The 12468-nt window shown below is 36.0% G+C and overlaps 1 protein-coding gene across 1 annotated transcript in view; it reads right to left on the bottom strand.

Moving 5' to 3' along the window:
• Window positions 1-12468, bottom strand: part of PCNX (pecanex homolog (Drosophila)) — a 79473-nt gene that overhangs the window by 28536 nt on the left and 38469 nt on the right. The window contains exons 9-16 of the mRNA XM_010134087.1: window positions 11337-11394; window positions 8944-9146; window positions 7727-7880; window positions 6951-6983; window positions 5684-5855; window positions 2086-2196; window positions 1515-1606; window positions 143-252 (exon numbers count right to left, since the gene is read on the bottom strand). Coding sequence (XP_010132389.1) covers window positions 143-252; window positions 1515-1606; window positions 2086-2196; window positions 5684-5855; window positions 6951-6983; window positions 7727-7880; window positions 8944-9146; window positions 11337-11394 — 933 coding nt within the window. The remainder of the gene's footprint in view (window positions 1-142; window positions 253-1514; window positions 1607-2085; window positions 2197-5683; window positions 5856-6950; window positions 6984-7726; window positions 7881-8943; window positions 9147-11336; window positions 11395-12468) is intronic.

Below are 12468 nucleotides of genomic sequence, written 5' to 3'. Positions count from 1 at the left end.
ACAAATACTGAACTAGTATCACACTATTTTGGATAATGCTGGTGACTACCAGTTCAAACAGTCCTAATATCAAACATTACTTATAGTGTTCCCTTGCAATTTGTTTCTTCCCTGAGGAGGGGACACAAACTGAGTCACTTACAAAAGTACAGAAGGGTCACTACTTTGTCTGCTGAGATGATACGATATTGCCACTAATAAACCACAAAATATGGAGAAGAGAACTGGAATATGCTGCCCATCCCAGGAATCCTGGAGACAGAAATGAAATGTTAATAAAGAGGAAACTAAGTATGTAACACTTATACATAATTCTTATATATCAGTTTATCATAGTAAGAGACTGGAAAAGTTAATTACAATTCCACAAAGTGAAACTTTCAGTACGAAAATATTGGTCATCATTTACCTGTGTCTAACTATAGATCAGAAACTCTAACAGTGTACCTCCCTTAAGCCTACATTATCTTAATCATTAAAGTCATCAGTTTTGCACAACCCTTATGAAAAATTTCCTCTATTCCTTCAGTCCACACGAGCTGCATTTAGTCATTCCTAAATTTGAAAGGGATATGTTTTTACTCAGATTTATTTTTCTGATGTGAATTCAGATTAAACTAGTGGTTTTATTTTTGTTTTCATGACCTGTACTGGATCTGCAAAGATGAGACAGTGGTTCTTCGCTAAAGCTTGTTTATCTTGAACAGATGTGTTTATAAAGGGCTAATGGGACATGTACAAATTCACAGAAAGCTAATGATGTTCTGCAGGTGATACCATCATGGGAGTATTTCGTCTAGCAACTTTTTAATCTTTGTGTTACAGAGTGGAAATAAGCCAAGCTCTGAGCTGGAAGATGCACATGCTACAATTAATTGTAAACTGAGAGCATTTTATTATTGACATACACATGAAACCAACACTAAACTGTTTTCAAACAGAGTGGCACTTCAATCAATAACAAGCAGTTGGTTTTGGGAGGGAGGGAGGGAGGTGCCCCCCTTTGCCAGCTAACTGCCTACTCTATCTACAGATGCACATCTTCATTTCGACACTACAAGCTATTTCCTGGTTTCAAGTAAACATTAATTAAAAAATAAATTAAAAAACTATTTAAAAAACTATTTCTGGTTTGCAGCACTGGAAAAAATATTCACATTAGAGTTTGAGAGGTTAACAAAGAAATTCATTAAGACTGTGTAAGAAACAAGCCACTTTTTTTTTCCTCTTCCAAGACCCAATGAAGAATGGAACTTGCAGTAAATGCCATGTGGTTTTAGCAAAAAAAGGTCTGCTAGTGCAGGCACAAATCCTAAACCTTTCAAAAGCAAAAAACCTGCTTTGTTCCTGCACTGCATCTCCTTTATTGCTATCACAGCTGAGCAAGTATAAAACACTACCAAATCAGACTAATATTTCTAATTTACTTTCTGCATATTTAAGTACATAAGATACAAGAAAGCAGAGAACAAAATCCATAACATTAATTCACGTTGTGCCTAAAATTTGCTCACCTTCAGGGCACCATAGCACAGTCCATACAACAATGCTACTGCCACAATACTACAGATAAAACTGTAAAGTGCTGCAAGCAGGCTTGTGGTAGCTGAATATCACAGAAAAGAAAGAAAAATTAAACAGTGTTAGTTCATTAGGCTAGAATGCAAAACACTTCAGACTGTTTAAGAAAGATGTAACAGTGTAACACTCCAGTGTAACACCCCTCAGTATAGGAAAAAATCCAACCCACAGCAACTACTTGTATTTTCCACTACAATTGATTTTTTTAAAGAGCAATTTATGTGGCTTTATTTATCTCCTCAACAGCTTTATCATAGGAATGATTAACCACTGCCACAGAAACCAAATGAGGAAGGAAGCATACTTTTTGACAGACTTACTGGAGCAATAATTCTATTCCTTAATAATCAAATCAGAAGACCTTTAGCCTTTTTAAAAATAGTTAGTATTCTATACTTAAAGGGCAGAAATACTAATAGTGTAATTACTAAATTTAACTAAACTACTAATCTGATGGGTGCTTCTAATCTAATGCTTTTGCCACTGACAAAAAGCAACACTCACCATTGCCACCGAAGACATGAATGTCCAGCTGTTCACAGAGATACATTACAAACGTATTCACCTGAGGCAGGAGACCAATGAAGAATACTATAGGGAAACATAGTGTAAACACTATGGAGGTAAAAAAAAAGGTGAAAGAGTGGTCAATAAGAAATAATAGCACGGTAACGTACTCTTGGGTTTAAGATCTAGAGTATCACACACACCATTTAACTCAACATCATTGAAGTATTTCTACTATTACCTCTAAGGAAAACATCTATTCTGTAAATCTCCAATGACTTGGAACTGACTGAATATAGAGGTTACATAGACCAATAGTCAGAAGATTTCTTGTACTATTTCCATTTTTATTTAGCAAAGATCAGCTGAGAGCATTTACAGATCAGGAAATCTGTTGAGTTTTCACTCATCATAAATGAAGCTCATCCAAAGCCTAATGGCCTGTCTGGAGTTAACAGGAGCAAGCTAACACCAGCCAAACTGGTATAAAACAGGTAACACCTGGGTTTTCTGCTACTAATAACATCCGACAATTCTACTCATTTCCCCACACCACTTCTGAAAAATTATTTATTAAATGAAAATGGGTAACTACGAACCACCAAAACCTCTGCAAATTACAGAACGTAAGAATGCAAAGACAAACAAATGTCTCTTAATTTTAGTATCAGAGAACCTGTACCTATCACTTACTTTCCCTCTTAAGGACTAAAAGATACAGAAATAACAATCTTTTACACAACTTAAGTAGCTCAGATGCAATTCACAAGCAACAGCATATTTTAAGTTCTAGGTTCTGAGAGACAGAAGGATCAAACCATCAACCATGAGAATAACCCTAGCAGACAAAATCGAACAATTTAGGGAGTATTTTCTATAACCTTGACTTGGAGCTTCAGCAACCAAACGAAGTAACCAATTATAAAGTATACTGTAAAGAATCACAAGTCTCGATTTTAAGTTTCTAAGGTTATATCCACAGAACAGCTGGATACTAAAAGATATCACATTAGAAATATCTACAGCAAAACAGATATGAAGAATCTGAATTTTTTTCTCTCTATTGCTTAGTAAAGTTAAATAACTAAATATTGTTTAAAAACATATATGTTTGGGGCTTGGGAAAAAACACTGAGTTCTGCATCTTTTTACTGATATATGCTAGGATAAGACTAAGGGCTAGCTACTCAGGACCTGAAGAAAATATTTTTCAGAATGAGTCAAACCTTTATCTCAAATCATTACTCAAGGATGCCTACATAGGAATCAAATGATAAGGGGTTCTCTCACTGACACGTTAAAAAGTTGTTTGGTGAAGCCCTGTACGTTGAACTACCCTGGGTCCACTAAAAACAAAATGACAAAATAGAGCTGGGAATACATGACTTAAGAGTAGTCCAGCAAATCCAACGTTTCTGATGGCTTCTAAAGTCTGTAACAGAATTGCTCTCTAATGGGGATCACTTAGGTGAAAACAGAAAATAGTTGTTATAAATGTGGAGCAGATTTAGACCAACTGATCGAGCCCAATATGTGAAAAAATAAATGAATAAAAAATTTACATCAGTCCTTACCTGTCTGTTGGCCAGGACAGAGCAATTATGTTATCTAAACACAAAGGTTGCCTTGCCATGCACCTGTGTTCTAGTAGCTATGCTTAGGAACAGGAAATAATGGCAGCTGAGATTTTTACTTTGTGCTAACAAAGTATGTTTGCTAGCAGGCAGCTTGCTCAAACACAAAGCTTTCTGAAACAGTGCTTCAGCAACATTAGGAGTTGATTCAATATCAAGGGTGTGTGAGGGAGAGGAGGTAGGGGGTTTTTTTGTTTCTGTGGTTGGGTTTGTTGGGTTTGGGGTTTTTTTTGCTTTGTTCTGGGTTTTTTTGTTTTTGTTTTTTTTTTAAATAAAAAGTGAGAACTGTTCTGGGAATATGATTTCTTATTGGTAAAACTGCTAAGAAATATAAACCACATAAGCTTGTGCAAGATACTTGAGAACAGTAAAACATAAGGATCAAAAAAGCATTAAGAACTCTTGAACTAGGAAATCTTATAAGCTAGTCCCAAAATGGGTATGTCCTGGTAAAGATTCCAGCACATCTTTTCAAAACTGAAGAAGATTTCAAAGTCTTTTAAAAGTAGGACACTTTCACAATACATAAATGTATATTTAGGTGGTGTGTTGAGTATTGAGTGTGTTTAGGTGGTGAAATGAGTATACATTACGGCAATGACTTCAAGGTGATGGGAAAGGGAAGAATAAACTTCTGAAATTGGCAGAGCATAGCCAAGGGGAAAATGAAGCTAGTCTTTTGAATGAGTCAAAAGTATATGCTGTCTTAACTTCTTTTTTCATCACAGATACAGAATGAAGTATGCCCATGCATTAACAGATCCACAGAATCTGTAAAAAAGCACCTTTGGAAACACCTGGCTGATAGTCTGTTAATAAATAAGTGGGTTATACCTTTTCCCTCTGGACATCTAAATTTAAATACAGATTTACTAGCAGGAAGTCAAAGCGGTAAACAGTACGAGGCAAGGAAATCAAGATGTTACTAAAAATCAAGTAATGAGAACTAATTCCCAAAATGTCTGAGTCAGTAATTCTTATTAATCAATTAAGTCTAAAATGAAATAGAATTTAAAAAAAAAAATCACAACCAAGACCAAGTTTTAATTCTTCTTGGAGAAAAGACTGTCCAAGAACTGGAGACATGCAGTCATACCAGATAACTGCTGTATGCTGTAGTCTTTCATGCACAGATATTTTGGTGCAGCTGAAACGCAGGTGTGTTCAGTTTAGATGAACTCTTAGAGATTTTCTTCCCCCTCTAAAGAGGTGATTGAGAGAGCATCACCCAAATAACTTGGCTCCATTTAAGAATACACACAAAGTTCCCATCATAAGGCGGTCTTCAAATGTTTATGTTCTCTGTCTCCATTCTATGGTTTCTGCCTGAGATGACACAGCTGTGTATATTAAATGCCAGCAGTAGTGTGAATGCACTGTGTCGCTCAGAATACAATGAAAGTATCTCATACAGCCCAAAATTAATGTCTCTGTAGTGGTGATAGGCCTGTTCCGAGAGAAGTAAGATTTAATCCGTCTATAAAGTTTTTTAAAATTGTGCCCATGCTGTTTCACCTGATTGCTAAACACAAATAACCTGATTTCAGAGAACTTCTACTTGTTTGTCACAAGCCCCTCTAGAGAATACAAAAACATTTAACTACTGAGCAGTTCAGTCCAAACACAGAGTAGCATACCCAAGTCCAAGTTCAGAAGAAAAAACCGAAGTTCAGAGATGAGGATTAAGACACTAGATAATTAAAAAGCTAAATTTCCCGCCCACACCATGACACCATATTAGATGGCATCTATGCAGTTTGTAACAGCAAAGCTATAGAGGAGGGAAACTTTCCCACAAACTCCAGCAAAGCTTAAACTACTCTTCCCAAAAGAAACTAAGGGAACTAAATGAATTGCATTTAGAAGGTGACGACGCAGTGTCGTAACAAGATACAGGATGGGGGGCAGAGTTTTCTCATGTGGTGCCATACACAGTTCAAATCCTTGAAAAAACTGCTCACCTATAACTAAGTCCCTGGCTGACAGCAGCAGCAGCGGGTTGGTGAAAGCCATTCCATACAACCTGAATCTTGTCGTAGATATGTTTCTGCTGCCATAATCCAACAGCCAAATAAGACCACAACATAAACAGAAATATACAGGCCTACTATAGGCTATGATACGATTATGACCCTGTTTAAAAAAAAAACAACATTATTACCACAAAAAAGTTACTCTTCTATAACAGCTAATTTCTGAAACAAAATTAATCGTTCATCAATTAATGTACTACTTCGTTCATCAACTAACGTACCTCATCACATCCTTAAGTTTTGTTCATAAAATCCTTAATGCATTGCCTTGTACTGATAGAAGTCTTTTTTCATGGCCTTGATATGACAAGGACATTAGGATTAAGCTGTATTTCCCCTTATTCTCTGCTAAGTTTTAAAGTATGTTTCTTGCAATACTAAATGCCAGAGAAACTCTTACTAGACTTCATAAGCAAGACAGAATATATCAGTTTTGAAGAAGAAAAACCATAATGTTTATTACTCAGATACTGCTCCTGACGGGGGGTGGAGGGGGGGAAATCTGTATTTGTGTGTTCATTAAAAGCACACAACTTAGTATCTAAAGTAGTATGAATTACCCACTGCAGAGAAATAATGCTTTTTCATATCTTATTTAGGACACCACAAAAATATTTTGTCTTGCCAATCTAGCAGATGCACAATAAAATCTAAACATATTGCGCAACACCAGCACATGAACATTTCCATGCTCTAATGTTAATGCTCACTAGGGCATTGCATACTCAGCTTAACAGACTAAAAAAATGAGGCTGTGTGCATACTAGAACATCTGAATGATCTACAAGACCAGAATAGAACATCAAAGCTGTGTCAGTTCATACCAGCATAACAAACTACAACAGGAAGAATACTTCTCAGTATAATTGCTTGAATACTAATGATTCATCAAAAAACTTATCATGATATGGCTCTACTGCAAAAGCTAGGCTTAAAACAGGGAGGACATTTGCTAAATGGGGGAGGCTTAAAACAGGGAGGAGTTGCTAAACACAAAGCATACGGGGGCTGGGGTGGGTGGTTGGCCGAAATAGTATCAGTTCTCTTCTCACACACTAAGACAACATCAGCCTCTCGTGCCTTATAAGAAGGGACATAAGCGTCGTTTTGAAAACATCAAACCAAAACCATCAATTAATTGTGTGGGAGTTCTGCATCTGTAGGGTTAGTACAGCGGCACGTGCCCATGACTTACATGTCGAGGGGAAGAAGAGTCTGGCTGAACGCTCTGAAATCAAAATGGAAAGAGCAGAGTTACCCAATCTATAGATAAGTGCTTTTATCCCCTCCACACTTTCTTGATTAAAAAGTTCTTTTAATAATATCTACAATTGTCAAGCCACTCTACCGTCTTTAAAAGCACAATGTATTAAACTCTGAACTCTGTTCAGAGAGTATGACTATAGGCAAAGTTTTCAAAAAACGACACCTCATTTTTAGAACTTTTAAACACAAAACGTGTGATGATTTTTAATTTTAAATTGAATTTCTGACCTAATTGTCTAATCATAAGCAAATAAACAATCATTCTTAAATTAAAAAAAATACCATTAACAATTGTCTAATGAAAACTAAGATTCTGATTTAAAACATGCTTAGATGTAATTGCTTAATATGAATGCCCTGCCCTGGTGTACACATGGAAAAAAACAAAAACGACAAAAAACCCAAGAATCTCAGACAATAAAACTTCAACTTTAGTTTGTAACCCGTTTTGAGCCAGTAAGAACATGCTCCGCTTTGGGAAAAGAAAAAGTGCATGAGAACAAATAAGGTGTTGTTTAACAAACAAATGCAACCACTCTAGTGAAGTGACCTTGTATGACCATCTCTCAAATCTTCCATGAAGCTGAAGTCTATTCATTTATTTTTAAACATCCAGTTTTTTTCCTTAAAGCTCTAACTAACCTGTTACACCCAACCAAAGTTATTGCTATTGTTTATAGAAAGTGAAGATAGAAGTTAAAATACCTTCAGCAGTGAGTACTGACAACTGGCTATTACCAGGCAGAACTGGAAGACCCAAATATCCTTGAAAAAGCCCTCTATAAGGAGTACAGAGCCCAGAAACGCAACTAGAATAGCTAGGATGACAGCTAAAACGTTTTCAAGGATCTCACGATTCCTGGATTGAGGGAGAGAAAAAAGACAAAATTAAAAGCTAACCACGTCTAGAAAAAGCTGCAAGGGAACAGTTAGGGTCGGAAGTTAACAAGAGATATGCTGCTGGTAGCAAAGTAGGTAAGAGTAGGTTTGAGCTTGCACAGATTATACTAGCACACTGTCTTTCAGCAAAGCTAGGAGCTACCAGCATTTCAATGATAGCTGAAAGCAATTAGTATCCTATGGAACTGGACTTCAAACAGCAGACAGGAACTTCAGCAGGTAACTTCAGAAATAATTCAAATGCTCAATCAGAAGCATGGCTTGTAACATAAATCTACACTCAAGGCCTGCACAAGATGATTACAAGCCTGTGAAAGATATGACAATAGCTTATTTGTATATATTCTCTCATTCACGATTTTGTAACAAAGAAACCAAAACCGCTCTCACTTGGCTAAAATACACCAGGTGGAATAAAGAGAATTCTGTATGATACCGGCAGTGCTTGGGAACAGAATTCATAGTATTTCTGCTGGGACAGAATCACTACTATATTGTTTATCTCAAGGAAGTTAATTAGCAAAATTTAAATACTCTATATATTCCAAATGCTGGTAACTGGACAGTTCTCTTTGTTTTACTCCACTAGGTAAATGCCACAGGGAGAACAGTTTATAGTATTAGATGGACCTTCGGAAAAATGTTTTGAAACAGCAGATAAATTCCCTTTACTTACTGAAATAATCTAAGTGTATGCCAGGATCCCTTTCAATTAGTTTTTTGGAGACGGTTATTTTCTAGCTTTAAAGGTTAGCAACAAATCTCTCTTTTTGACCATTCAAATATGTTATTTGCCTCATTTACGCAAAGTGAGGGGTGGATTTATTTCCTTCTTAGTCTCACTGGAGAAAAAGGGACAGTAGTCTTCATTATTTTAGAAAAAGTGCATTTTGTATTATTCTTTCAGAGTACAGTATATAAGTGCAATTCTCTAACGATAGTTTTATCTGTATTATTCACAGTTTACTAACCATATTTTAATCTTCTATTTTCTGAGGCCTAGTAACATACAAGGATCTCACCTATCAAATAAAGCCAGAAGAGTTAATCTATCAAAATTGATGCTAATCCAAAGCTTCGGCAGGATCCAAAAGCGATAGTACTGCTTGACTTTTTGAGCTGCTTCCTCTTGAGGTTGCATGTGGTCCTGAAGGTCAGGGCTCAGGTCAATGTCTTGCTGCTCCAGCAGATCTGTATCCATGGTGAGCAGCCTGTTCAACCTGATCTGAGGAAGAGAAAGCTAAAAGAAAGTCAGTATTAGTAAGAGCTCATTTTTATGATATCTGTCTTCCAGTAAAAACTGCTTTGGAAAAAACTGTTAGAAATACTTAGTTTCACTTCTGAGGTGAAAAACACTGCCAGTTCTCTGTAGAAAGCTTCCCTGCCAGTACGCTTCTACTTACTTTTCCTGTGCTTCCTTCATAGCAAATGAATGGCACCAGCAGCAGTAATAGTTTGCATTACAACTGCTCGGCATTTCAGCAAATGTCTTATTTCAAATGATGTATGAACACTTCTTCAAAGCACATTATCCCACTTACTCCAAAAACTTCGAATTTGAAGACAAGTAAACTGATATGAGAGCAGGAATAACATACACTACAAAAATAATCAAATTCTGAATTTAAATAAATTACACCACATTTCTCATAGCTACCTAATCGGCATGCACCCCCATGCCAAATGGCTGTTATTGCATGACAAAGCAACGTATGCATGCATCAGTGGTGAAACAACTCACTACATTCAGAATACACCTAGAGACAAGCTTCAAAGGCTCTGCCCTAACTAGTTCAGTACTATTTATGACTATATTTCTCACTTTTGTAGTTTGTCATTCTAGAGTTCTCTTGAAATCACAGCAATGCTAATGATGTCAAAAACACACTTAAGGAGAGTAACCAGAAGTTTTAAAACTTACTACGTTATATACGTGTCACCTAACCTACTTCATAAATTTAACAGGCCAAGAAACTTTGAGGCATTGTTCTTTATTCTAAAACAATAGTAAATAAAATGTCATTTAATTAAAAATCTTCAATCTTTTAAGGAAAAGAATAATATTTAAATACTCAATCACCTTTAAATGCCAAAAAAGGTTTTGTGTTTGGGTTTTTTGCTTTTGGTTTTTTGGGGTTTGTTTTTTTTTTGTTTTTTTTTTTTTTTTTTTACAATTATCATAAACATTCAATTTCTCATTTTTGAATTTTTTTTTCATGACTCCTTAAAGTATCGCTGTACTGTAACTATGCCTAGCCAGCCTGGCCTTCCTAGAAAAATACTAATTAAAAACAAGCAGCAAGAACATTCCCTTTCTAAAGACATTTTTAAAAAATACAAAACATACTGTTTAAGATAAGCTGTGTCAGAAAACAGATGCTTTTTTGACAGCTCCTTAAAAACTTGATTTCTTAAAAGGCAGAATCACTGTGAGGTAACATTTCTCTCACTAATAATAAACTTCAGTGGAAATTGCCTTTTAGGTACATGGGCCAAGCTTTTACAAATAACAGAATCTTTTCCTCCAATGGGACCACACTGGCAAACCAACAGCCTATAACAGGTAACGCAGTCTGTTTTTCAAAGGCTACATTTTCAAGGGGATAGTGGAAAGCAAAGAAAATTTGTCTAGCAGATGCCAGGTTTGAAAAGGGAGTTCCTGATCAAAAGCATATCAGGCAAACGGAGGTCTCTTGCTCTTGTGCCAAATGCTGAATCCATTCCATTTTTCTTCTTGATTAGGTCATCAGTTACTTCAATATACTTTACTTTGTTTTCCTAACTTAAGAATCATGACGAGTTGCACTGGTTTTATGACACAGCAGTTTAAGTCTACAGAATTAAGAATACAGATATGTCTGGACTTGACAACAATATTAAAAGGTTGGAGATCACAAACTAAGTAATTGTAAAGCTATTTGCAGTATGAAACCATGTAAGCCTCTGCCTTTTTTCCCCAGTCTCTCCTTGCATATGAATTAAAAATTGGTACAGCAAATTCCAGTGACAAGATTTTTACATTCCTTTGGGGGAAATTAATGAAGTTTCTCTTGGCCAGGACACAAAATTCATCCTTTCTGCTGCCTGCTCATCTTAGTAACATACAGAAGGAAAACTCTAAAAGTTGTCCAGTCATCTCTGGAAACCTTTACAAGGTATCTCAGACCATCCAATTTCTAAGTGTTCTATAAAGTCACTACACTTTAGATCAGAGGAAACAAATTACATTTAAATTTTAAAGTGCTATACAGAAAGATGATTTTTAAGTATAAATGAAGACGCTGCGACAATAAATACATTACCTTCATTTAAATACAGGCAAAAAAAACCTTAACTAGGATGATTAATTCGTGCTATAAAATTGGAAAGTCTTCTGACTTTTTGCATGCTTTGAAAATAAATAAGAAAAACTTACTAGATCATGTGGATAAAAGCGAACTGAGGTAGAACTCGATACGTGAGAGTCCGTGTCACTATAAGAACAGGGGAAAGACTTCAGATTATAAAACTACATTTTATTTCAACAGGCCACTCTAATTTCCTAGCGTCCCAAATTAGTGTTGATTCCTTGCAAAAGATCTTTAGGTTTTTCCTTCAATCACATATTTCAAATACAAGCATCCACTTAAGCCTTCTGTATTGTGGTAAATTCTGTAGCTAGAGTAAATTAGGAGACTCTTTACCCTTGGTATAGTTTTCTCAACACCGAGTCCCTAAATTGTCTAAAAAGGTTTATCATTATATTCTACTTGAAAAACCAAAAGGTGTTTCATCATCTGTTAGTTACTAATGTGTTAACACACATCACATCTCTAAAGGAGCACCGAGTCTGCTATGTGATCACACACAGAGTTTTTGCTTAATTCTGTAATGTTTTTACTAAGGTCCAAAAACTGAAAAAAATAGTACATACTTAACATGAGTATGAGTTACTTAAATCTTAAACTGCTTTTGAAAAAACTTAACTTTAAATAAACCTCTGGTAAGAAGAGCAAAATTACTTTGAAATTTCCATTCATTAGAGATGAGGAGAAATTTCTCTTACTGTATCAGAGTCCATATCCAACCATTGCTTTTTTCCCCAATTTTGGATAGCTTTTGGATGTTTGTTTCCCATGTAAATCACATGGCTGTAAGACTTATATCAAATTTATGCAACTTTCCTTCAGGTCCTTAGGATAAAAACATTCTTTGTTACCAATTTTACTTCACTGAAACACAAGCATTCTCTACAGCTGAGATCTGATTATTTTGGGATGTGGCCAGTTTGTTCCTTCCAGTAGCACATCTGACTTCGTAACAGCAGCCATCAGCAAAGCCATTGCATCCGGAACATGCGAGCAGTAGAGCAGGCACTGGCAGCTTCGTGCAAGCAATACAGAACTTTTTGCCAAAGTTAACTCTACAAAACGGACACTTGCACGCTTTCACAAGAAAGACTTGAAGATAGGAGCTTTTATATTTATTATTCTAACTCCAGTAGCTATTCCACCTACATGTGGTGGGAATTTGTAGCATTCGGCATGACACAGTAGCTTCAGAGCAGT

This window comes from Buceros rhinoceros, unplaced genomic scaffold (genome assembly GCF_000710305.1).
Source record: "Buceros rhinoceros silvestris isolate BGI_N320 unplaced genomic scaffold, ASM71030v1 scaffold8474, whole genome shotgun sequence".
Classification (NCBI taxonomy): Eukaryota; Metazoa; Chordata; class Aves; order Bucerotiformes; family Bucerotidae; genus Buceros; species Buceros rhinoceros.
This window is presented reverse-complemented; position numbering and strand designations above follow the sequence as displayed.